Source organism: Abrus precatorius, unplaced genomic scaffold, assembly GCF_003935025.1.
Source record: "Abrus precatorius isolate BTA unplaced genomic scaffold, Abrus_2018 Scaffold10, whole genome shotgun sequence".
Lineage (NCBI taxonomy): Eukaryota > Viridiplantae > Streptophyta > Magnoliopsida > Fabales > Fabaceae > Abrus > Abrus precatorius.
This window is the reverse complement of record NW_020874292.1, coordinates 16,461,423-16,488,662: the sequence shown is the minus strand read 5'-3', so window position 1 is coordinate 16,488,662 and position 27,240 is coordinate 16,461,423. Positions and strand designations below refer to the sequence as shown.

Here is a 27,240-nt window from a genome sequence, read left to right as displayed (position 1 = left end):
ATATTTGCAACCGAATTTTGTATTTTAGCCACCGATTTTGTTAGTTGCTAAATACAATTTTTGTTGTTGTGAGAGTTGAAGGAGGCTTTCTTTAGGAAGGAAGAGGAAAAGAATGGAGAAAATAGAGAATGAGAGATGATTTTGGTGAAAAATGAAATTTCTCAACGTGAATTCTCTTAAATACCCTTCAAACTTGTGCGTTCTTGCTTAAGCAAACAAGCTCTCGTTTGACCGAGCTCCTTCTCGCTTGAGCGAGAAAACTAAATAATGGTTTTTTTAGCCCTTTTCTGATATTATCGTATGAGCGAGAGGTATTCTCGCTTGAGCAAGATTAGGTCCATAGAGTTTCCAAATTTTCCTGCGAGACCCTTTCTCGTCTGGATGAGAGGACAGTTGGGGTGATGTTATCCTTTCTCGCTTGGGTGAGACTTATCTCGCTTGAGCGAGAATGCTCCAAAAAGTCCAATTCAAAAATATTTGTCTCGCTTGAGTGAGAAACCCTGCACCAAAATTCCTATTTGTCTAAAAAAATAAGGGAATAAAAATAAGAGTGTTACAAACACACTTATGGATTTTAAAACAAAAATAGTTTACTCATGTTGTTCCCAAAAAATCATTTTTCATACAATAATGCATTTGAAAAATCATTATTAATTCATTTTAAATCCAATTTGAGTAAAACTAGTGGAAAATTTCTTGTAATTAGGTCCTCTATGTAAATAAAATACCTATGTTTTTTTCAAATAAGTCCATGTATTTTTCAAAAATTTTAATTTAGTCCTCAAACTTTACATTATTTGCAAAGAGGTGTTTTTTTTTCCAAACCTTAGTAAAAGATTCTTTCATAACGACATTTTACTTTAAATTACAATATTTTTTGTAATTGGAAATAATTCTTGTGAGACAATATTCTGAAAATTCAATTTGAGAACCACTTTTATTATTATTTGACGGGTACACTTGCTTATGAACAACAATCTTTCTCATCTCTTTTTATCGCCATTAATTTCTCATAGTATATAGTAAATATAATGATTTCCTCATATTGTGTACTATTGGCGTAAGTTAGAGTGTTAGTGTTAGAAACCATATATGGTTTGGGCATGAGACAAGTTGAAGGTGCTAATATTAATAATATTATTATGAAAGCTAAAAATAAAATGCTTCATTACCATCTTTGATTAAAATAATTAGAATATATATTGTATAAGTGAAAGTGACCATTGTAGAAGCTTCTAACTAATTTTTCATTTAAGATATTATTGAGATGAAGAAGGAAAACTCAAAGTAATTAGTTGTTATTATGACTATGTAATATTGGAACTTCAAAGGAGAATTGTTAAATAATATAGTTTATAGTTAAGTGTTTTGTTACTTCACTTGTCAATGTTCTTGTTTTCTTCTCTAATTAGGTCAGTAGTAAAATCTTTTGTTGTAACTAAATGCATTCCAATGTATTTTGTTATGACCTATTTTATAAAAGTTTATATTTCAATATCTCAATCAACAAGAAAATAATGTTCCTAATGCATTTTTTTTTATATAATTCAAGAATTACATAAGTGTATTTGTACATATACAAAGATCGCTCTACGAAGAGCTCAAAATACATGTCCTTGAAACGATAATAATATTTACATTATTGAAAATTGTAACTAAATAGTCTAAACCATCTACATAAACCTAGACTAACAAAATAAAATTACAATCTTCACAAAACTTTTGACTTCATGCTTTCCTCAACCAGACTTTCCAGCATGAGAAGTAGCTACAGAACCTGTCACATCTGCTCACGTACCACAGTACGATCATTTCCATACACACACAAAACACACATAAAAAAATAGCTATGGTGAGCTTACATAATAACAAACATAATTATAGAGAAATAAATAAATCTAATTATCCATATAGTTTGTTATTCGACAATTCCTTAACATTTACTCAGTAATAACATTAATAATAACAATATCAGCAATATCAGTCTTAGCATCAATAAACCATTACAATACTCATAACAACAACGACTCAGCTCCATCAGATATCATAACACTAGTGAATCTAGAAAGACTTACCACTTGGCGCATTTGCCTACCACTCAGCACATAGCCTATCACTCGGCACAGTGGCCTACCACTCAATACATCTACCTACCACTTTTCTCGTAGGATTTTAACATAATCAACATTAAAACATATTATAGCATAGAATAAAGCGACAAAAAACTCTATCACAAACATATCTGGTTCATCGCACTCATAAACAATAATCAAACAGCTCATACATCAACCTATCTTTGGTCCAAAGACATCTTTTGATATTAGCTGATTAAATAAAGCCAACTAGAGTAAGCTCTCCTTACCTAGAATGAGTTTTCTTCATATCAACTCCTAGTAAGTCCTGAAAGGATAGATCAAGCGTTTGGGTATACGGTTCAAACGGCTCAGATCTACTCCAAAAAGACATGGTATAAGTCACTTAAGAGAGAGACAAGAAACAAAGTAAAAACTAGAAACTAAGCCCCAAAAACTTACCTAGATCTCGATGAGAAAGAAAACCTTGCTTTGATCGGAGAGGAATTCGACTTTAGAAAAGTTTTCTCTAAGAGTAATAGGAGAGAATAGAGAGAAAATGAGAGAAAAGCTGTTTGGTGAGAAAATGAAGTTTCTAGGTACTAAGGCTCCTTAAATACCCCTTCAGCCCGCGTGCTCTCACTTAAGCGAGATACTTCTCGCTTGAGCGAGCTCTGCTCTTGCCTGGGTGAGCCAACCATTGCTTGGGCGAGAAAACTAAACATTGTAACCTCTCAAATTTCTGATATTCTCGCTTGAGCGAGCAACACGTCGCTTAAGCAAGATACACCTCGCCTAGGCGAACAACATTCTTGCTTGGGCAAGATTGCGTCCAGAGAGCTACCTATTGCTCCTGCGACACCTTGCTTGAGCGAGGTTCCTATCACCTGAGCGAGATTCCTTTTCGCATGGACGAGGTTACAGTTAAGACATTCCTATCTGCTCTCACTTGAATGAGACATCCTGCACCCAGACTCCAAAATTTCTCTCCCGAGTGAAATACTACCAATTCTTAATCATACTTTCTAAATTATCCAAACACTCAACACCTTTAACAATCATTCTTCCATTCACACGACACTTCACATATATTAACATCATTATATAGCACAATAACTGCTCTGCTCCTTATCCGGCAATTACACAATCTTTACATTTCACATTCGAATATATGAATAATTCATACATTTTAGCATACACAACACAATTCTATTGGAATAATGAATACACCGATCTGACATTTATCAGTTCACTGAATAAATTATGGCTTGTTAGTGGTTCATAATTCATGGTTTGCAGTGAATGGTAATTTTTGATTAATACCATTATAAAGATATTCTGAAAGGAACAAATAATAGTTTAAGTAGATATGATTAAAAAATAATATAAAAGATATATGAAAAGTTATAATTAAATTTTGCACCTTAGTGATATGGAGAAAGAAATAAAGGTTGACATAATCATTAAATTAAGGCACAATTCTAAGGTCCATTCACGTGAGTTGGTGCAAAAAATAAGCTAAAAATGAAAAGCTTACAATGGTGCACTTTATTATCCAAACTCTAAGTTACAAAATTGGTAACTTTGGTTAGTGGTCATCCTTATCTTCTTTAGAGTATACACACACACATATATTCAAGTATTTCATGCATTTTTTTTTATAAATATAAGTAAATGAAGTGATTATAAAATTATGATTTCTTGTAGATGTGCGTTGTAGTGGCATTGTTGGAATTTTTCCTTAAAACACGACAAGTGTACCATATTTATTGTAAGTAATAACCAATGGAGTACAAGGATATCATCCTCAGAGAGTAATTCAAAATGTATTAATTGTTAAGATATATATTAATTGAGCTTATATACAATAAAATTGATCGATGATTTTCATAGAATTTGAGTAAAAATTATATCGTAAGACAATGATGTAAAATTAGGTCAAAGTTAAATTAGAGAAATTGGGATTGAATTTTATCTATCTTTCTCTCTGTATTCCAATAATTCAGTGATAAATATAACAATTATTTCCATTGATATTAATGCAAGATACATAAATCATATATCTCAATTCTTTGAAAATATATTTCTAAGATAATTTTTTAAATGTTGATTCCTTAAGCAATTAACAAACTATCCAACATTATAATTAGGATTTAAAAGCAATTAATAACTCGAAATCTATTTCTAGAGTGACCAGTTACTGAGTAATCTTAATCAGATCTGGATCTAAGCAATACCTTCCCAGATATAATTATCTAGGCTCAAGAAGCCATCAGATAAACAAATTCAAGCATTAAACATGGATTGAAATCATCAAATCAATAGAAATGAAGAAGAAATAGCTATATTTATATAAATTACTGAAAACACATTAAATTTGAAGATTTACATTCAATCTTATAAGCGTTTTAGCTACTCATTATAGCCATAGCATCAAGAAAAGAGGTATAAACGGTATAAAAGATGAGAAAATGAGTGTTCCCACTCTATTCCTAAGCTCTTCGCCACTTCTCCCTCTTTGAATCTCTAAATAGAATAATTTTGCTTTTGAAACACAAAAGTTGCATTTTATACCATTCTGGACGAAGCTTCTCTCGCTACAGCGTTGTGCTCTTGTTGTAGCTAGAGCTGAATAAAAAAATTAAGTCATTCTACTTGCCTCTTGCTGCAGTGCCAAATGTCTCGCTACAATGAGGATGTCTTCTCTTGCTACAACGTCATCTTCTCATTGTAGCGAGAGTTAGAGGTCCAAAATAGCCTTTGTGTTGCTCTCTCACCGCTGCAGCGAGGGTGTCTCACCATAGTGAGAGACCACCAAAAGCTCTTCTTAGCTTCAGACTTCATGTTTTTTGTGCTTCTTCCTTACTTCAAATTTTTTCAATTTTGTGTGATGTTTCTCTTCTGATTCCAACTACAAAATATATCAAAAGAGAATCAAAATTCTTAAATTTCCATTCTTCTCCTTAAATATAAAAGTAATTATAAAAATTTTAAGTTCTGAGGGAATTGAATAAAAAATTCAACACTTCAATATAAAAAGTGTTCCAAAATATCACCTAAAACTACTCAATTTATACATTTATTAGGCATTTGGTATTAATTTAGATTTTAAAGACAATTTTGATACAATATTTGAATTCTTTATAAGGTATGTGAAATTATTTTATTTAATTTAATTATCAACTAGTAAGATACTTAATTTTACATTGTTAGAAAGAATAGCTAATGTTTTGGATGAATCAAAGTTGATAGTGTGAAAATTTTTTGAGTTTACTTGTCATTTGGAGTATTTTTTTGTGTTCTTGGCACTAGCTTAAATTGTCAACAATGATTATCCAATATTTTGTATTTAGTATCATATTTGATACATAGAAACTATATAGATAAATTGACGTATAAATAAAAACAAGTTAAGATGAAAATGTTTATATTTTGGTACCTATCAATTCGACTAGTGGCTCACCTTGCAACTGTGGTCTCAAAGGTAATAGTTTAGAGGTATAGGTCTATCAAAAGTAATATATTGAGATATTACCTATTGCATTACCTTCCCCCTAAATAAATATGCTATCATACATCATAATATTCCTAATGTTTGATTGTTACTTTATTTAAATGCTTCTTTCTGCTACCTAATTTTAGTTGGATTGTATTGTGAGGTTAACACTAGATTTTTCACTATGGCTAACAAGGTGTGATATAAAATGAATACACCTTATTACATGCTTTTTGTTTAGACAATTTGAAAAATTATTAAATGTTCATATCAATCTTTATTGTCTTAATATGAAAGTTGGTGTATATTTGAATGAATTTATTATTGTGTATTATGAAAATATGATTTAATAATATGCATAGTCAAGCATGCATTTGAATAATATTTGCTTCATTGGTTTAATTTTTGGTCCCCAACTAAATATAAACTTCATGTATTTAGATGTTTTATGATGTAAGTGGATGCAAAACATACATAAATACATATTTAGTGATTCATTTAAGATTATACATATATTACATGTAGTCAAACAACTTTGTCATTTTGTTAGAAATTTTAGTTTTTTTTTTCATAACTTAGTTATTCCTTTTACATAAATATCATGGAGTTTTTCTAGATACAAATCATGGAAGAATTTTAAAGAGAAAATGAGAAGTCTGAGAAAGTCAAACAAACACTACCATAACGTGTTTTTATATTAAAAAACCTTTCTTTATTTTTTTTCTTTCTTTTTCCTACTTTATAAGCAAACAATACTTAAAAAAGTATCACATTATAAGATTTGTAAAGTTTAAACTAACAAGAAGTTCACTATATGTCATTTCTTTTAATGAATTTATTATTATTTATTTAAATAATTGTAAGTATATTTTTATATAAATTTTTTAAGTGCAAATATTATTTCCACTTACCAATTAAATTAGTTATATTTAAGATATTTTAATTATTAATAAAAATAATTTTAAATTTAACTATAAAAATAAAAGCTAATAAATAAATAAGAAAATATATATTAAATTAATTTTAGAAACCCTTTAAATTGTCACTACAGTATTCACAATAAGTTAAAATTTTTAGCGATAGTAAAATAAAATTTTATTAGCATTTTTTAATTATTAATAAAACTATTATAACATTAAATACAATCAATAATTTTATTGTTACTAAAAATTATAATATTATTACTAAAAATTATTGTTGTTATAGTAGAAATAGATTATTTCTTTTATATAATTTTATAAAAATAATAAAAATAAAATTTTAGTGTTTATTTAAAATATAATAGTTAACAAATAAATTTAAATAATGTTTTGGTTGTTATACTTGACTCGAATTTATAAATTAGTCTTTAAATGTAAAATTTTTTATAAATAAGTGCTTATACGTATATTTATTTTTGATTTAGTCTCTACTATTAAATTAAAAGTAAACAATGTTAAATAAATAAAAAATTAAATTAAAAATAAATGTATGTATAAGAAATGATTTATAAATTTTTTTTCATATAGAAACTAACTTACAAATTTAAGCCAACAAATATTTATAATATACACTTTAATTTATCATATAATAATATTACATTGTAATTAATTCACATATATTTATTAATTAAATTATTTTATAATAAAGATACAAATTTTATCAATTTATATATATTATAAATATTTATTATTTTTTTGTTTTTCTAGATAGTTTTTATAAATATTAATAATTATAAATTTTGATAAAAAAATATTTAATTCTATTATATTAATTTAGATAATTTTTATAAATTTTAATATTTAAAGAAATATTTAATTATTTTTTTAAATATTAGTAATTATAAAATAATTAAATAATTTTTGTTATTTAGTTTATTATTATTTTTATAAATTTTAATAATGATGACTTTTCTAATAAATTTATAGCATATCATCTATGCATATATATCTATATCTCTGAATAAATAAATAAATACGGTAACAGTGAATACAAGAAAGTGATGATGCGGAACGGTTCTGCGTTCTACCAGCCTATCGTCGGGATGGATGAAACGGAAACCCTAACCCCGACAGTAGAAGCAGAGCGCGAGAAAGACAGAGCCATGTCTGATTCTGACGATTCTGATTCAGAGGACGAAGCTCAGCAGAACCTTCAACTTGAATCCCTCGAGACTGAACTTGCTGCTAACCCCTCGAACTACGATGCTCATTTACAAGTAATTTCCTTCTTCTTCAGCTCTGCACTACCAATCAATACAATTCTTCTTTTCCAATTTCCCTTTTTCTAAGTTCGATCTAATCGTTCTTGTTTCCTTGGCCTGGTGTGGATTATCATCTTTCTCAGTATATAAAGCTTCTGAGGAGAATGGGTGATGTTGATAAACTGGCGAGAGCCAGGGAAACTATGAGTGAAAGCTTTCCTTTGAGCCCGGCAATGTGGCTCGAATGGATCAACGATGAGCTGTCTCTCAACACTGCTTCTCGGTCTTTTTTCTCTTTCCTTGACTCCATTCTTCTTGCTTTTCTTCTCCCTGTCCTATGGGGATTTATTGACCTACTTTTTTCACACTCTTTGCTTTTACGGTGCAGACCCGAGGCTTTCTCTAGAATTCAGAAGCTTTATGAACGTGGGCTGTTTGATTATCTGGTTGGTTATTGTTTTTCAATATGCTGCCTGCTTTAGATGATTGATTTCTGCTGGAGCACTTCATTTGTTTTTTCTTTTCCTAGTTAAGAACCAAATTCTCTTTTTAACCGTAGCTAAGGGTTTAGGTATGGTAGGGGAACTAGTAATCTTTTTTTTTCCCCTCAGGATTTATGATCAAATTATTCCTTCAAAAGTTTTGATCATCTGTTTTATCATGCTGTATTTCAGTCTGTCTCTCTCTGGTGTGACTACATTAATTTCGTCCTAGAGTTTGATCCAATGGTACACCAATGTTCACCTACTGGTATTTTGAAGGCAAGGGATCTGTTTGAGAGTGCACTTACTGCCGCTGGTTTGCATGTTGTGGAAGGCAGTAAAATATGGGAAGCATACAGGCAATATGAGCAGTCTATACTTTTAACCATCAATGAAACTGATACACAGGTCAACATTTTCCTTAACTTTACCACAGATCATATGCAGATATTAGTTGAGCTCTGTGAGAATTTTACATGTTAATACAATGTTCTGTTCTATACTCCAAGCAAGCATTGCATCCGGTTAAGTATTTTTGTATGAAAGTATCTGCAAAGGAAGGGTGGATGTTGATTAGTTAGGCAGATGGTTTATATCTCGTATGCATTCCTTTTTTAGACAGAGTTAAACATTTTTTTATCAATTAGAATTTAGAAACTAGTGGTATTACTTGGCTGACATGGTTGAGGACATAATAGTGTAGTTGCAGCAAAAAATGTGTTATTGCTGAGGTAGTGCCTTGAATTCACAAATACTAGCTGAGATAAATGTGAAAATTCAATTGAGAGCATAGTTTAATTTTTGGTTTGTTGAAAAACTGAAAGAAGTAGCAGCCACAGAGAAACGGGATTTGGAGATTGACTTTTTGCATTTATCAACAAAATTTTGGTTTAGCCTGTTAACTTGGTAGATACAATTGAAGGACAGAACAATGTGGTTGCAGTGAAAAAAAAAGTGTCATTGCTGAGGTAGTGCCTTGAATGCTGAAATATGGGCTTAGCTAAATGTGAAAGTTTAATTGAGGACATGATTTAATTTTGGTTTGTTGAAGAGTTAAAGAACAAATAAATTCGATCTGCCAAAGAAAAACTTGATGCAGAGGTTAACTATTGCATTTACCAAAAAAATTTGGTTTAGCTTGCTTTATGCATCATATTGAAGCATTTGGTGGCATTATGGATTGCTTCAGTTGAGCATTTAAATTTCTTTCTAATTTTCCAGGCCAAAGAAAAGCAAGTTCAACGAATTCGAAGTTTATTCCATCGCCAATTGTCTGTTCCCCTTGCTGACTTGGGTTCTACACTTATGGCCTATAAGACTTGGGAGGTGGAACAAGGAAATCTTCAAGCTGTTGAATCCATTGACTTGGTTGATATTTATCCTCACGTTTCGTCATCATACCAGAAGGCCTTGGAGATGTATAATGCTCGTCTTCCTCTTGAAGATCATATTTCAAACTTTGATATTTCTGATTCAGAAAGACTACAACACTACATTGTATGTATCCAAGTCAAAATATGACTATTTACTTGCAAGAGATAGAATTTTAGAGTCTTGTTTATTTGTTATTCTTAAGCATGTGAAATTCCTTTTAATGAAGAGAATTGTATTGCAGAACTATTTGAAATTTGAGCAGTCTTCTGGAACACCAGCCAGAATTCAAGTTCTGTATGAGCGAGCTATTACTGACTTTCCTTTATCACCTGATCTCTGGCTTGATTATACTCGTTATTTGGACAAGACTTTGAAGGTTATAAACTTCACCATTGTTATCATCCTTTTCACATCAGAACATCCATTTCCAAAGTGCAAATTTATAACTTGGAGTTTTCTCCTTTTGCTTCTTTCTCTAGGTTGGTAATATTGTCAGCAATGTTTATTCTAGGGCCACAAAGAACTGTCCTTGGGTTGGAGAACTATGGGTTCGGTATATGCTTTCCTTGGAGCGTAGTCGTGCTTCTGAGAAGGACTTGGCTGAAGTATGTTCTTGGATACAATTCACTTTCATAGCAAAATTTCCCCTTTCTTGATGCAAATTAAAAATTTGAAAATCCAATTAATGTTTTTTAATCCTCAATAGGTTTAATGGTTTATTAATGAGTAAATAGTGTCATTTCTCATTTAATAACGATAGGCAAGTTCTTGGTGAAAAGATGCACTTTTCTTTCTAATGCCTCCTTTATTTGACTGCTATTCTATATATTCTATCACAAGAGGATGGAATATTGCTGCATGATAATGTTTACCCTATTGCATACCTAACCTTGGGGTTTTGTTCTTGAAGGCATATGTCATATGATGACATTTGTAGTAGACAAAATAGCCAATGTCAGTAATGCCTGAAATAGTCAAATTTTTATCAAGGCTGGTTAGTATGTAATACTATATCTATTCCTATTTATCTGTCTAGAGAGAGCAAACCACCACAACCATGGCAGAAAATGATGGGTTTACAATGGCGGTGTGATAAGAACTCAATTAACTGAATCAAATACAATACCAAATAAAGAGCCCAAAACTGGACTCAAAGATCAAGCAACAGTATTTTGCAAATACACCAGAGCAATAGCTCTGAAAGAAGAAGCAATCGCTGCAAGGTCCCTCATTGTGCAAATAACCCACTAATGGAAAAGCCTGCTCCATCATGCTATCCCCCCATCCTATGTACCTCCAAATATTATAACACATTCTCCTAACTAACTTTTGCCACATTGGCATTCCCATCCTCTTGTGCCTTATTTCTTCTAGTATACGCCTTCCAGACCGACCTTAGGCCTGGTGGCCCAATACTTAGAAACTCATTGACAGACTTATTGGACCTATCACAGTGTCATGGCCGCTGTTACGTGCTCAGCGGCCATGGCGGTAACGGTAGCCATGGCAGAAATGGTGGTTTTTGTGGGAGAAAAAAATGAGTTGAGCCTTTGACCTGATCCATTCCAGAGTGACCCACAAACTCAACCCTAAAAATTTCTTTCTTCTTCCTTGCACGTGACTTGCATCTCTCTCTTTGTTTCAAAGTCTCCCTCTTTTTCATCCTCAACATCTCTGTTCTTCCTCGAGGATGCTGCAGCAGTGGCAAATCACGGTTTTTAGCATGTGTCTTAGACTCTATTGTGAGGTTTTTGAAAACCCAAAAATGTCCTAAATGTTTAAAGTTGCAGGACCATGTATCAGGGGTATTTTGGGGTTTTCAGGTTGAAACTAAATCGGCTTTAAAGTTTAAATGGGGGTGGCTAGTGTTTTCTGGCCAGTTTATGGTGTTTTTGGCAAACCATTGTTCTTTGACCCTTGTTCTTCATTTCCGCCAAGTGCTCTGTTTTGCTATAGGTTTCAGTTTCCAGCTATATTGTTCATTTTTTCTTGTTTATTTTGTCTACATCTCTCCTCATTCAGTTCTAACTTTATTTGGTTTTCAATGTTTTGTTACTTTAAAGGCATTAAGTTAGAGGCTTAAACTTATATATACATTCTACAGGTTAACACACACACACACACATCCGCCATAACTTTTTAGTTGTCTGCTATGACCTGCCATCCGCCGTTGATAACATTGAGAGAGAGAAGAAAAGTTTTTTATTATTTATTTGTCCATGTAGAAGTTCAAGATAATATTAATTATTATTCTTCTACTAATGTCCTTTTGTTAATATAAAATATATATACTATTTGGGTAGTTCAAGAGTCGTAAGGAAACCTATTAACTAATTAGGGGTACATTAATAAGTTTAGTGATTAATTCTGACAAAATTATTGGATTCTTTGGTTTGTGTAATTTCTTCTCTCTCTAGACAAATAAATAAGAATGGAGGTAGTATAGTATAACTTGAGTACGCTGATTTTACTTTGTAAATGATGGAGGCTGATGTTTCTCCTTTTGTATGTGCAGTATTGGTTGATGTGCCTCCGTTTATCTTAATGAATTCTTTGATTATAAAAAATGTGAGGTAGAGTTTTTCATAGTTGCTTGAGTCATTTAGGCAATTTCACCAATGGTTTCAGGTCTTTGAGAAGTCCCTACAATGTACCTTTTCGACTCTCGATGAGGTATGACCAATATTCAATAAAGTTTGATGGTATGATTCTCCATAGTGCTTGGGATGTTATAGTTTTCGGATTCCATTCCCCTACTTCCCTTAGTTTCCATGATTCTCTAGAAAATATTGAATTTTTAAACTGTTTTATTTATACCGTTTCAGTATCTTGATTTGTTTCTCACCCGGGTAGATGGCTTAAGGCGAAGAATGGCATTCACCAGTGAAGAGGATTTGGAATATAAAATATTAAGGGAGACCTTTCAGGTTGGTTATATTTATTTTCACTAAAGCTATGTTGGAGTTAAAACTAAAAATAGGTCAGTTGTACTTCTGCTCCGTTGATTTTGATTGTCTCTGCTTGAGCTTTTCTTTCTCTCTCCACCAACCAATATTTATTCAGCTACAGTAGTTTGGCCATGTGAGAAGACCAATAGAAGTGCAGTAAAAGTGGATCAGATTTAGGGTAGTCCAATAGTTTGAGGTAGGAGAGACCATGAGAAGCTCTTAAAATAGACCTAGATCTATTGGATTTCCTAAAGACTTCGCTCATGACAAAACACAAAAGTGTGGTTGAGGTGGGAAATGGTTTTAGTAATTGCTGTATTTACACTTTAATTACCCTTCTGGTCATCTTAAATCTTAACATCTTTATGAAGCTAAATTTCTGGCAAGGCAATGGTTTTAGAAGAAAAAAAATAGTAGTTCATACTAATTTTGATCTCAACTCTCAAGTCATTTGTTATTACTATAATCAATCAAGGTTGTCAAACTTGAGTCTGTATACTTATGGAGTATCCATAGACTCAGTTTGTAAGAGTTTGCCTAAAAAAAAACTATTTTTTAAAAAGCTATCATGGTATCCAGACAGAATTTAATATCACATGCATAATAAATGTTCAACATCACAACTTCATAATAAAAAAATCACAACAACAAAGTATGACGCATAGGCTAAAATGATACATAAATAACCAGATCATAAGTTCAAAAGGTTAAACTCAATGTTATCAATGGCGGACGGCGGAAATAAAAAAAACTGCCATAAAGTAATGGCAGCCGCCATGGCAGGTTATGGCGGATTTAATAAAATATATAAAAAAAATACTATAGATAACAGAAAATGATAGAAAATAATTAACTCAAAATATATGTAGCATAACCTACAATCCAAAATATAATTCAATACAAAATATGCAATTATCAACTAACTAACTAACTCTTTGATTAACTAAATATACCTCTAACTATTTATCTAACCAGCTAATGTCTACCTATCAAATTCTTCATTTATGGCCCAAATTATCATTGTCAATCCTTCTAATCCTTCTTTTAAAAAGCATTTTCTCACCATAAATTTTTGCAACAATTACACCACCCATAGACCATAGTAAAAGTGAATTAAGATTTTTTTATGTTTCTTGAGAGTCAAACAGATTCATGCTCATAGTTCCTAGTGGTTGATATTATTTGGATTAAAAGTACTGAGAGAGGAAAATGAGAGAATCAAGACTTTGAATAATATTTTCTTGATTTTGTGATGTAAAGTATGGTAATCAAAATCGAAATTCTAAGTAGGATCGGAAAGGGGATGTAAAACAGTATAAATATGAAGATGAGAGAAGCTAAATAAAGCCAGATGCCCACTAAAACAAGAGCAAAGATGAAGATGAGAGATGGGAAGAAGGAAAGAGAAAAGTTAGATAATATATTTTAATGAGAAGACTATTTTACCCTTTTAAAAAAATTTAAAACAGTGTCATTTTAAGGGTAAAAAAGAAAATTCAGTTTATTTTTAAAAGATAAAAAGTCTTTTTTCCCTTAAAAAAGACTAAAAGATAAAGCCGTAAGTTTAGCACTTAAATTGACAAGCAAAAACAGCCCCAACAACATAAACACCGAAAGAATCTAGAGAGAGAACAGCAGCGGCGTAGCATCACACAGCAGCAGGACCGAAATGGAGCTGCAGCTGCAGTCGCTGGAAATAGAGACCCAAATGCACCAAAACAAAAACCCAAGGAGCCCAAGACAAAAAGAGATCTCAGCAGAGAGAGAGAGAGTGAAATCTTGATGGAGGGCAGAGAGAAAAGAGATGAGCAGAGAGGAGAGTGAGATCGCAGAAAGAGAGAGTGCGATCGCAAAGAGAGGGAGAGTGAGATCGTAAGGAGAAGAGAGGGAAAAAACCTGGATTTATGGTTGGGTTCTAAACTGGGTCGGGTCGGATCTGGCCCAAAAGTGCAGAAAAACCATATTTTAAAAAAAAAACGCCATTTCTAACGATTTTCGCCATGGCCGGCTGTTACCGCCATGCTCGTAACGGTCGCCATGGCACCGCCACGTTATTCCGCCACGCCACACCATCTTCGTAACGGCCTCTGTCATTTCCGCCATGCCATTCCGCCATGGCGCCGCCATAACTGACATTTAACAACACTGGTTAAACTTAAACACGAGTCATGAATTCATGATCTTTAAAAAAATCCCTAATGAGAACTCAATTGACCACACAGAATCAATCAACCTTAATACAAAATCAACCAATCAAACTACACAGAACTTATCACCAAATCCAATGAGTAGCAGAACCAGCAAACAGGGTGAGTGACAAATTTGCAGAAACAGAACTGGCATGTAAGGACAGCAAGGTAGGTGATTACAATGCCCATAGTCTTACCTACATGTTTAAAAAATTGCCATACCTAGACTTGTACTTGCATGGGTAGCAACTTCAATATTTCATACATTTACCCACTGGGTACATATGTATCCAAACTCAGATCCATTACCTACATTTTAGTCAATAATATGATCTTCCATTATGTGTTTCTTTGACAAACTAAGAAAATATGAATGTTATTATAATACTAATATAATGATGAAAAACCAATAAAAAAGGAGCATTATTAAAAAAATGTAACTTAAAGAAGTGTGCATAACGTTTTCTGTTTTACAAAATTTACTCTAGTATTTCAGGCACAAAATGCAGTTCTTTGGGCAAAATTCACATAAACTAGCATACTCTCAGACAGTTTGATTGCTTGTGGATTGACATTTTGTGCAAGTTTTCTTAATTCTAATTCTAATCAGTAACAAATTTGATTGTGATTGAACTTCTTTAGTTTGAAACCATGACTGTTATAAATGTCAAATTTCTATTATAAATTATGAGAATTTTGAACCATGAAAGAGAACATGCTACTGACTTAGAGCCTTGTTTATACACTTCTAGAAGGATGTCAATGATAGTGTGGTGGCTGCTTTTGTTTAAGCCTTCTAAACTTCTACTTGATGTCTAATATTCTTTTCTTTTCTTTTTAAGGATCCGCTTGTTAACTTAAGCTTACCCTTTAGCAGGGGAGCCCTTGACATACATACTTGATAATTCTTTGGTCCCCACTCATTTTAATAATATATTCCCGATAGGGTACAGAGTATCCGGGATCCCTTAGTTGGAGGTCCAGGTCCAGTCCAATTGTCTCAATTACCAAGCCTAGTGGTTGGGTGGTTTACTATAGAATGAGGAAGAATAAGGGTCCTATTGGAATATAGGACCAGCTACTAGTTTGTTAAAGATTGGCACCTATTTTAGGCTGTAACATGTGATATAAATAGTGGTTAGAAGAGGGGAGAGGGGTATGTGTAGACTTTTCATTTGTTTTTGGCAGAGTTCTCTGAGGAGCCTAGCTCCTGGACACCATTGAGAGTGTACAAAACAATTCTTCTTCAAACAAAGAAAATTCTTTCTTGTTCTGTCTTGAGTTGCTATCAATTCCCTTAAACCTTTTATCACTCTTGTTAATATTTGTGTTGTTTTGAAATTCTTAAGTCTCTATTAGCAAAGTTGCTTTTCTCAGGAAAGTGGCATTAATCTTTTCTACAACATAAAATTGTGTTGCTAGAAGATGGTTTGTATTAACTAATCAATTCATCTGCTTTAGTGCTTTATGTAGTATTTTTGATATTCTAACTATTTACTATTTCCAGCGTGCATCAGATTACCTGTCTCCATACATGAAGAATACAGAGGGTTTGTTACATTTACATGCTTATTGGGCCCATTTAGAAACTAAACGTGGGAAAGACATAACTGCAGCTCGTGGAGTTTGGGAGAATTGTCTTAAGATATGGTTTGATAATGTTCATTTAATTCTTTTTAAAATTGAATGTTTTGATATAGTTTTATTCATCAAATCAAATTAATATTAAACTACTTTTTTATTCCCCCCTCCCCCCATGGCAGTGGTTCAATGTTGGAGGCATGGAAAGGTTATATAGCAATGGAAGTGGAATCGGGTCACGTAAATGAAGCCAGGTCCATATACAAGAGATGCTACAGTAAAAGGTTTTCTGGGACTGGTTCAGAGGTATAAGCAGCTTTATGTTATTTCTAGAAAATATTGAAACTATTTATTTGTTAGTGTAATTAGATTTGATTAGGCAGTGGTCCTGGTTAAAAGTTCGGTTGGATGAGAGGGATTATCATCATATAAATTAGAGACAAATAAATCTATATAATAATAATAAAAATTTATGTGAGTTTAATAATAATTATTATATGAAGTTCTATAAATTTAAATAATTTAATATTAATTTACATGTTCAAAATTGCTCTAGTTATGCTCTTATCCCAATGAACTGGACGTTAAGCTCAGTACTTTAATAGCAAGATTTTGCAAACTTGGATTATGTACTCCATACATCCAGTCATATGAAATAATATAAAGAGTTATTGTATCTACAGCAATTAAGCTATTAAGTATTGAATAATTGTGATTTAAATATTTAAACACAACCAATTAACTAAACGAATTAAATAGAAAATAGAAAAGACAAAATAATTAAAAACACTATTAATTAAAATTAAATTAATTCAAATTCTAACAAACTTCTAGAAACTCATGAACTTAATTAAAATAGATTCTAAATTAATTCTTGGTTTATTTCGAAGGTGAATTACCCTAAAGTAGTTATTGTTTACTTTCAGAATACAATAACATTTAATTAGACTAACTCCTACTTTTGTAGTAATTATATCTAATTAAAGTCATTAAGTGCTATGGTGATTTGTAATTTCTCGAGAAATCTAGTGTAGTTCTCTGTCTAGAATTTCAGGTTCATTCTTGGGGTTTCCAATGATAAGGTTTACCTTTTAGTCCTTTCTTTGACAATTGAGATCATGTAAATAAGAAGTCGAACAAATTCACAAGCATTAAGTGTACCAAGAATTCAATCAAGAAAGTATAATTTATAAAAGATCATATTAAATTCATGATAACGTCATGGGAGACAGCAAAAAAACTGCCATAAAATTATGGTGGATGCCATGGCAGGTTATGGCGGAAGAGTGTGTGTGTGTATAGTTTTATATCAAAATGTGATATAAAACTGGAAAACTAACTACATAAAAATGTAAAATAGAGAGAAAAAGCTGACGATATAACAGAAAAACAAAGAAGTAAAAATAAAAATGAAGAAGGAAACTTGGAAGTGAAAACAGAAAAATAGAATCGAGAAATCAGAATAATAAGGAAAATTGAAAAAAATGAGGTAGTAAAACAGAATGTGAGAGGGAAAAACTATAAAGGAGGGAAACTGAAGATGCTGACTGAGTGAGAAACCGAGCACTGTTTGAAGAAGAACATAGCACCAGAGGAAGCAAAATAGACGCAAAGAGAGTGACAAATAGAGCACTGTATGAAGCAGAAAAACAGAGCCCAGAGGAGCAAAATGGAAAATAGGTGCCGAAAAACAGGGCCCTACAGCTGGAAAGGATGTCTTCTCTGGCAAAAAATGGTGAAGGAGATGAAGGAGAAGTTGGCTTTAGAGAAGAAGGAAGAAAAACAGAGCAAGAGAGAGAACATGCATACGTACCACTTGCTCAAGAAGAAAAGGAAAAAATTTGAAGTGGGATGAAAGTCCATTTTTCCCTTAAAAAAAGCCCTAAACGACATTGGGGCAAGGGCAAGATCAGACTTTCACTCCCATTCTCCATTAAGCTTAAAAAATGCAACGAAGTATTTGTGATTAGGGCCTGCACTTCACGACAGCAAGTATCACGTGGCCAACCACTGCTCCATGGCGGCCCAATAGCGATGAAGATGTGAAACAAAGAAGAGATGCGATTACGCGATTTAGGGTTGGGCTCGTGGGTTTTCTCTTTGGAATGGGTTGGGTTTGTGGCTCAACCCAATTTTTCCTGTGAAAAATGCCATTTCTGCCATGGCTGCCAACAGGCACCTAACAGCTGCCGTGGCGCCGCCAATGAAACTGCCATTTTTTGGCATGGTTGTGGCAGTTTGGTTGAAAAATGCCACCGTTACCTGCCATGGTGCTGTCATAACCGTTTTTTTAACAACAATGCTATTCACTCATATTCAGATTACAAACCTAAAAAAGTTAATGTAAAGAACAAGAGTAAAATATTAGTGTAGAAAAGATGAATTTTAATCTCTACTCTAAAGAATATGATGTTCTTGTAGATCCTAAAGATGTTCTTTTGAGACCCTATCTATAAAGTCTCCACTGTCTTTTTGATTTCTTAGAATTTTGATCGGGGCTCCTTTTTGGTTGTGTAATTTTGGTCTACTGTTGTGCTCTCTGTTTGAATGTCTATGCACTAAAAGACCCAAGGTTTGAATATTAAAGAGTCTCCAAAAGTCTGAACTCCCTTTTTTCTTCTTTTTTTTTTTTTTTGGGATTTTTATAGACAAGCCTTCAATACAACTTTTGGGCCTGTAGTGAGATAGTCTAATTTATTTTAATAAATGCTGTCAGTATTGCAAACACAGATGTATCCTGCGACACAACCTGGTTGTGTTTGCTGCTGCTTTGCTTGTTTCTTCAGCTCCTTTAAATCAGACAAGAATACAGGTGTATTCCTTGACATAGACAGGTTGTGCACTTTGCTGTTTAAGATTTATTCTTCCAATTTTAAGCTTGAAAAATCCCTTAGGCTCCATTCTCTCTATTCCAACTTTTAGATTATCCATGTTTTCAACTTCAAAATCCATTTCTGCATAAAAAACACATAAATCAAGTAACTTAACCAACACAGGTAAAATACTTGATAAAATTCAATCTAAATGATAGATTGTGCATAATTTAAATAAAAATACATCCTCAAAACTGCATATCTAAGATTTAGTCATTCATTTTAAGTGAATAACTAAGATTTTTTTAGATTATGCAACCATTACAAAGTGAGGAATATGGTAGAAAACTGTCACTCCATGTTTAACCAATTTTTTGTTGCTCGTGTGTTCATAGCCAATGACTAATTATAAATAAATCATACAAGATTGATACATCTATTTATTGCTCTTTTTAACTTTAGCAATCTTTCCAATGTCTTATAGCATTAAGTCTAGCCAATTTCCAGCACATGGAGTCCAAAACAAATGACTCCTTTTGGCTTGTAAAAATTTACTTATGATCAAAATCAATAAACATTACATGAGGAACTAAGTAACAATTAAAATTGTGAAAGTGAAACTATTAAGAATAACTCTTACCAGCTACAACATAATTACTTCCATTGTTTGTGATCACTTTTACCACTGTTTTCTTCCAATCTCTTCAGCAAAATTATCCAAAAGCTGAACACTCTCCATAAACATTGACCCTGATGGAAAATTCACCAAAAATATTATCATATCAAGGTTTTACTCTTCCTATTTGTCTAAGCATTTGACATAGTTGGACATCCAGAATTTATCTAATCTTCCTCATGACCCTTCAACAATTCCTTTGGTATTCCAACTCTTTTTTAAGGACTAGAACTTTCACTCATGATAGCTTTGAACCTTCAAATGAGGTGCATAATTTCCAATAGCCTCAACCATCAATTTGAAGCACTTCTATCACACTTTTAAAGGAATTCCATTCCTACAAAAGGATCGAGCTATCATTGAATAGTTCTTGATTTTGTATCCTTGTGTTAATAACCCTCATTAGTAGTTAGTTAAAATAAGCTAGTTATCCATTAGTTAGGTACTTTACTGATTTAGTTAGTTATGCTGCCTATAAATAAGAGGGGAGATTAGAGACTAGAGAGGAATATCATTTGATTAGTAAGAGGAAATTAGGGCCTTTTGATATTGGGAGGTGTAGACCCTCAATGTTCTGCAGTGTGTGTATTCTGTTCTTTGAATTGTAGAGTTCTCTCCCCATTTTTTTCTAATAAAGATACAAAGTTTCTATCAACGGGGTATTAAAGCTCTGATCTTGGAGTGGTGGGTATCTTGAATATGATTCCAAAGTTTGATGGGAAGGAAGCCTATTGGTGGCTGATCAATGTAGAACAGTATTTTGAGGAGAAAGGAATACTATAAATGAAGAAGTTATCATGGGCTTAGTTTGGTAAGGAACGTTGGGAGGTGCTTATGTGGTGGTAGTGCAGGAAAGCAAGCAATCAAGATGTGACATGGTGCAATTTTGTGGTGGTACTCAAGAGGTTCCAACTTGAATGTGATCCTGATTTATTTGTATTTGTTGGGGATGACTAACAAGAATCTTGGGTGCAAGACAGCAGAAAGGACGATGAAGGTCAAAGGAGCAAAGAAGTAAAATTCAAAATGAATAATTGAAAATGAAAAACCTGAAACACAGTGATGGAGAAGAAACTGATCTAGTGGAAACCAAAATAGAGGCACAAATTGGAATTGTTGGAACCAGACTTGCCTTTCTGCAAATAGAAATTTCAAAGAACCAAGGTTTGGTGCAAAAGATTAAAAAAGTACATCAAATGTTGAAGACAGAGATTTGGACTTTGGGTTATATGCTTCTTGTGAGAGCCTTAGCTACAGTTTTGGTAATTGTTGTGGTTGCAGGTCTCCTGATTCATTTTGTTCATGGAAAAGCAGGACATGCTTGGTATGAACAAAAATCACACTTATATTACTGTTGGAATTCAGAGAATCATTCTATTTTTATTAGTTAACAGAAACTTCTGAAAAATATGGATTGTATGTCTACATTTCATCTCGTAATCAGCTAAATAGATATTTCTAATTTATCAGAAAATAATGAAAAGAACAAATAAGGAAATAATTCAGGTAAAGAAAAGGCTGTACATACAAAGGTAATGATAGAGAGAATAAAACATGATGGAATATATATCTGATCTGGATTCCAACTTTAATGCTTCTAATTGTGAATATACTTTTATAGTTTTGGTAAAATCTTGTGATTTACCATCTTTCACCTCCTTTAAATCCTTGATAGGATGTCTATTTGACCACATTGCTTGGGAGGGTTATATGTACACAACATTTCTCCCATGAGTAAGGATGCTGTCCCAGAACTCTGATCTTGTAGGAAAATTGAATCTTTAGTGAAAGAAATTGTAGAACAAGTGAGACAACTACTGAATATTAAGTTAAAAGGGGATCCATGAACATAAAGAACATAATCAATGGATCAATGGAAAGGGAGGGAAGAGGGTGGATAATAGTGATACCCTTAGACTGTTTGGGACCTGTAAGCCATAGTGACAGAGGGTAGATAATTACATGTAGAAATAGTACAAAAAAAGATTTATTATTAGTAACGTGGTCTATGACCTCAAAATTAAGGACCCATGTGTCAAGAGAGGAAGAGTTAAAAGACTAACAAAAGAATTATCTTTGTGCACAACAGAAGCAATGGAACCAAAGGCTTGATGATCCTCAAACCATCAAAGAAAATCACTGTGTGGGTGAAGGAGTAGGTGCTGGAGACATGGTCGAAGGTGCAGACTCAACGGGTGTTGATTGGGAAACATTAGTTACTCATGGAGGACGACAATATAGGGTAAAGCATCGGACAATGTAGACACATCTAGTACCGTAGGAAGGTGGACCATGTGGAGTCCATAGTGGGCACAATAGACTAACTCAAAATTTGATTGGGAATATCAGAATACTCTGCAGGCATATCATACAAAGCAAGTTACATAATAAGTTTTTGACTATTTTTAAGGTCCTTGTTGAGGTAGCAAGAGGCGAGATTTCATCCAAGTCATGAAAAATCTGGTCACTTGACCCAAATATTTAGTCATGGAGCCATCAAATCTTTGGGGGCAACAGCATTCATGAGATTTTGACTATCCCGTATAGGCGCTGAGTGTTATTTGTATACAAGTCTTTAGCCAGTGCAAACAGACACATGTTTCATGAGGGCAAAAATTGGCTTCAAAGAGGGATGAATAGTGAATTTGATGACACTACAGAGCTGGTCATCAATTTTACTCCATTTAGATTTTTCAGTGACATCAATGGAGTCCTCCTTAGTGGTGAGATAATTAACATAACCTTGACTTTTAAGCCAAAGTTTGACGTTGGAAGCCTCGATGAGGAGAAGATGCACATGGGATGTCTGTTCGGCAAGAAATTTTGCGGACGATTTGAACTATGTAGGGTGAACCCATTCCGAGGGTGTTTGCTGGAAAAATTGCCAAAACATAAATCAGAACAAAATAATGAACGGCAGCATAGTAGCCAAACAAGTGAAAATTCAGAAAACTGTATGCAAAGCACCATTTTCAGAAGAAAAGAAATTGCACAGGTGAGCAGTGGGCCTACTTGGTAGTCATGGATTAGAATTATCCCACGTTTGACTCTAGATATCATACTGAAAAAGGAGAAACATAGGATATCTGTCTGTTTAGACTATAAAATGGACCATGTATTTATTATAGAAATCATTAATACAGAATATACAGTTATCTAATTATAGTAATTATGAAGATATTCAATTCACTATTTAAAAGTTACAACCTTATTATAATTACAAAATTCCTACGATAGTCATAATAATCTTCTCATTTTCTATTTTTTCCTTGAGAAATTGATAAAAATAGATTGTGCATATTTTGTTATGAAAATTTTATTGGTGATTTTACATGCCGCACAATACTGTTTGGATTAGATGATACCTTCTGTTCCTAAAAAAACAGAATAATTCAGGACATATGCCACTCATGGTTGCGCTTTGAGAGGGAATTTGGCAAGTTGGAAGATTTTGATCATGCATTACACAAGGTACAACTTTTCCTCTCTTAACTCCATTTTCATTATTTTTTAACAACACCACATTATCTGTGCTTATATAGAATATCTATTAGAGATATAAAAGTAGTCTCTGCCTTACTGCTTAAGCTTTAATAAGAGATTGTCTACAGCAATTATATTGCATGATAAGGGAGACATATCCAATGATTATTTGGAAGTATGTTTTACTCATTGAATCATGGTATCCTAATGTTTTCCCTTGTAGCTGATCAGTTCTATCAATCAAACTAAACGCCATAAATATTTGAAGATTTATTCATAATTCAATCTATAAATTGAATATATTTCTAAATAGTGAAAGTTTTAATGCGTTATTTTTAGTTATGAGACTGGTGTACCAAATTAGAAGTATGTGATTCTGAAGTAGAGTTTCTATGGTCTTGGGTTATCCACCAGCCTTAATGGCTAGTAGCTTTGGTGTATGGTTCTCTGAAGTTTTATGTCAATTATCTGTTGTAGTTAGAATGTTTTATATAAATCATTTAGCAGACTTAATCCCTATCAATGAGGTTTCCTTCTTCAGAAACATAAAAGGAACAACTGGAAACTTCCCTCCCACCTAGTGGGATCTAGGGAGGGTAGATGTACACAACCTTATCCCTCTAGCAAAGAGGTTGTATCTAGGAATTATCATGAACCTTACCCCAGCTAGGTGTACAGAGACTTACCACTGGTGACTATCAGCGTAAGGCGACAACCTTGCCATTATGTCAAAACTTATACTCTTGGGCGCTTAAGTTTTATTAAAAATGAAATGTTAATAATAACAGATATTCTGGTGTCATCATGTGTCATTTAACTGTTAATGAAATGGTCAATCCTTCTCTATGAATGTGTTTATGGATGGGCAGAATATAGGTAATAATTATTTGGATCTGCTGATTTATTTTTTCTTTTTGAGAACTGCCTTTCCTTAGGTTACCCCTCGGCTAGAAGAGCTACACTTATTTAGGATACAGCAGGAATCCAAGTCAGTAGAGGAAAGTGAAAAGAATTCAAAGAGAAATGCTCGTGATAAGAGAAAGCTGGGGTCAGATATACCTGAAGAACAGTCTCCCTCAAAGCGACTGCGAGATGCTGGTAGAAATCTGAAGAAAGCACCTGAGGAGAGTAAAATTCAATTGCAGAATTCTCAGAAGACAGAAATGGAAGGGGTCAATCAGAAAAACAACGAATCTGATGATAACCCAAGTGAACAACAGTTTAGCCACGTAAAAAACAGGGCATACTCTGACCAGTGCACTGCTTTTATATCAAATCTTCATCCTACGGTAGACATTACTGTCATCAACCTCTCTATCCCTGTGTGTGGTCGTGTGATTAATGCGCTGTGTTATTGCAGGCAAATTATGAACATATTCGTAATTTCTTCAGTGATGTTAGTGGAATTGTTGCCATCCGTATTCTACATGACAAGTTCACTGGAAAATCAAGGGTATCAAATGACTTATTCTTTGTCGTTATTTTATTATTGTGCCTTAATTGATTTTGAAAGTATAGTAGCCTGTTGACTTTAGAAAACTTACAGTGGATTTCAATATGATGAAAGCTGCCTTACTGAGTTTCTTTAGTTCTTTAGTTGGGTGCATGTATGGCCTGGATTGGTGCCTTATTCAGTTCCAAAACCTTGTTATTTCATATATTTTGCCTTTCATTTGTACCATCTTTTTATTGAGGATAATAACAACACATTTTTAGCAGAATGGCTACTTTTAGGTTATTGTACTCTATTTTTTATTGACAAAGCCCTCAGAAAAATCCACGTAACCTTGTCAAACAAGTCATTTTACAATGGTATATGCCCATTTACTGTGACCATACCCATGCACTGTAACTATATGTTTATCTTGATATTGATGAAGGGACTAGCGTATGTGGACTTTTTGGATGATGAGCACCTTGCTGCTGCAGTAGCTAAGAACAAGCACAAGTTACTTGGGAAGAAGCTAAGTATTGCTCGATCTGACCCAAAGCGAGGTGGAAGGGAATCTTTTAATCCAAAAACATTTCATGAACATGGTATGCAAAGTAAACTTTGAAAGTTCTTACTTTGGGAGGGGTGCATTCTTGAATCAGCTTGCACTTTGCAATACTCTGCTAGTGATCAGGATGTATACTTAATACTTTGTATAGAAATATGAAGGTTGTTGTGACATAATGATTCCAATTAACCAAGTTAGGTGACTTATGATCAAACATGACAATATCAGAAACTATGGAGTCATAAAAATACTTTTTGGGTTATTAGTTTGGTTTTGGTTGTCTCAGGTTCTTTGACATACGTGTCAAAAAGCATATATTTTTGTATTTCACAGCCATTGTTTTTGCTCCATGGGCATCCTTCACTCACATTTGTTACAAATGCTCCCTTCCCTTTTTGGTTAATGTAATAACCTTTGGCTTCGTTAATGTCAGTACATGTAATATATTTTTCTCTAACATTTGGACTGGATTTTTGCAGGACATGCCACTGATCGTTCCAGTATAAAAGGTTCAGTATCCAAAGAAACTGATGATACTTACAAGGGAGATGTAAAGGATGCAAAGTTCTCTTCTAGAAAGGAAGGAAGTGACAACATCCAGCTTAAAGGCAAGAATACTTTTGCCGTGCCTAGAAATGTTAGACCACTTGGTTATACTGCAAATAAACCAAAAGCAGAAGAGGGGGATGAAAAGCCAAAATCCAATGAAGAATTCAGAAAGATGTTCATTCGTTGAGGATTTTGCACCGCTAATTTGTAACTCTGAAGATGACAGTTATCTTTCAGATTTTTGACAAAGGTGGAAAAGGTGTAAGTTATGTGTTTTTCGAGTACGGCTCTTCTGTTTGTTGCATACTAATTAGAACAATCATCCTAGATTTACCCTCCGGTAAATGTGTCTACTGTTTACGTATGATTTGCAGAATATGCTTTTGTGGGGGCTCTGTGCAGTGTATGTTATGAATCTCACGTTGGGTAGACTAAGAAGCTCAATATTGTTTTCTTTATAAATCGAGCATTTGTCCATTTAAGAATTTAATTTTATAATTGATTATATTATCGTATTTTAATTAATTTAGATGTCTTGCAAGGTTATAGACATTGAACTATTTAAGGTTATCCACACAGAAGACATTTATACATTCATCTATATTAATAAAGATATAGTCGTAAATATGTTTTCAGAAATATAATCAATTACCAACCAAGATATTTTCTAATATGTGTAAAGAAGAAATTATAGCTTTAACGCTCTTAATTATTCTCTGTTACTTCATGTTTTTGTTAGGAATTTGTTCATTGTAATTTAGTTATAATATACAGTCAGTTTGTTTAATTTTAATAAACCAATTTCACTAAAAGTATCTTAATTTATTTAATGTATTTTACTTGTTAATATTGAGATATATTTTGATACAAGTAATAACACATTTTCTAATATATTCTTTTTAACATTTTTTACTATTGGTCAAAATTTAAAAATAAAAAAATGAGATATATTTAGAGTGAGGTTTACATAATTTTTATAGTTTTTAATAAATTTTAACTAATAAGGGGTGAGTTAGAGAAAGTGTGTTGGAAAGTATGTTATTCGTATTACTTTTTTAAACGTCCTTTTAGAGAGTAAGTCACTACCTCTTCTTGAAATTTTGGTTTTTCAATGGAGTGTAGTCACTATTGTTGCCAATTTTCAACTTTGATCCTCGGGAACGTGGCATGCAATGGCATTTCTATTATTTAGGGTTTAGGATTTATAAAATTTATTTCATCAATTTTAGTTCAAAATAGTAAATCCGTTAAAATATAAAATTTTCTATATATACACAATTTTTATTTTTGCATTTTCTAACTTGTATCTTTGTGTAGTTGAAAGTCCTTGTGTTGACTCACCTAAGGATTTTAGTGAAATCAAATAATATTATATTTAGATAGAAATATAGAGGT

The 27,240-nt window shown here is 32.9% G+C and overlaps 1 protein-coding gene across 4 annotated transcripts; it reads left to right on the top strand.

Moving 5' to 3' along the window:
* Nucleotides 1-7,545: 7,545 nt before the first annotated feature.
* Nucleotides 7,546-26,356, top strand: LOC113864088 (squamous cell carcinoma antigen recognized by T-cells 3). 4 transcript variants are annotated; one of them, XM_027497804.1, is made up of 16 exons: nt 7,546-7,765; nt 7,894-8,033; nt 8,157-8,196; nt 8,425-8,640; nt 9,454-9,729; nt 9,848-9,982; nt 10,086-10,211; nt 12,235-12,279; nt 12,432-12,533; nt 16,251-16,393; nt 16,507-16,630; nt 23,210-23,284; nt 24,232-24,585; nt 24,657-24,749; nt 25,177-25,333; nt 25,776-26,356. In XM_027497804.1, the coding sequence occupies exons 1-16, from the start codon at nt 7,550-7,552 to the stop codon at nt 26,030-26,032; spliced, it is 2,499 nt and encodes an 832-aa protein (XP_027353605.1). In that variant the 5' UTR covers nt 7,546-7,549; the 3' UTR covers nt 26,033-26,356. The 4 variants fall into 4 exon arrangements, 3 of the variants coding, with proteins under 3 accessions (XP_027353605.1, XP_027353607.1, XP_027353606.1); XM_027497806.1 differs by having other exon boundaries at nt 8,139-8,196; nt 8,512-8,640; XM_027497805.1 differs by lacking the exon at nt 12,235-12,279 and having other exon boundaries at nt 8,139-8,196; nt 25,776-26,321.
* The last annotated feature ends 884 nt before the right edge of the window (nt 26,357-27,240 follow it).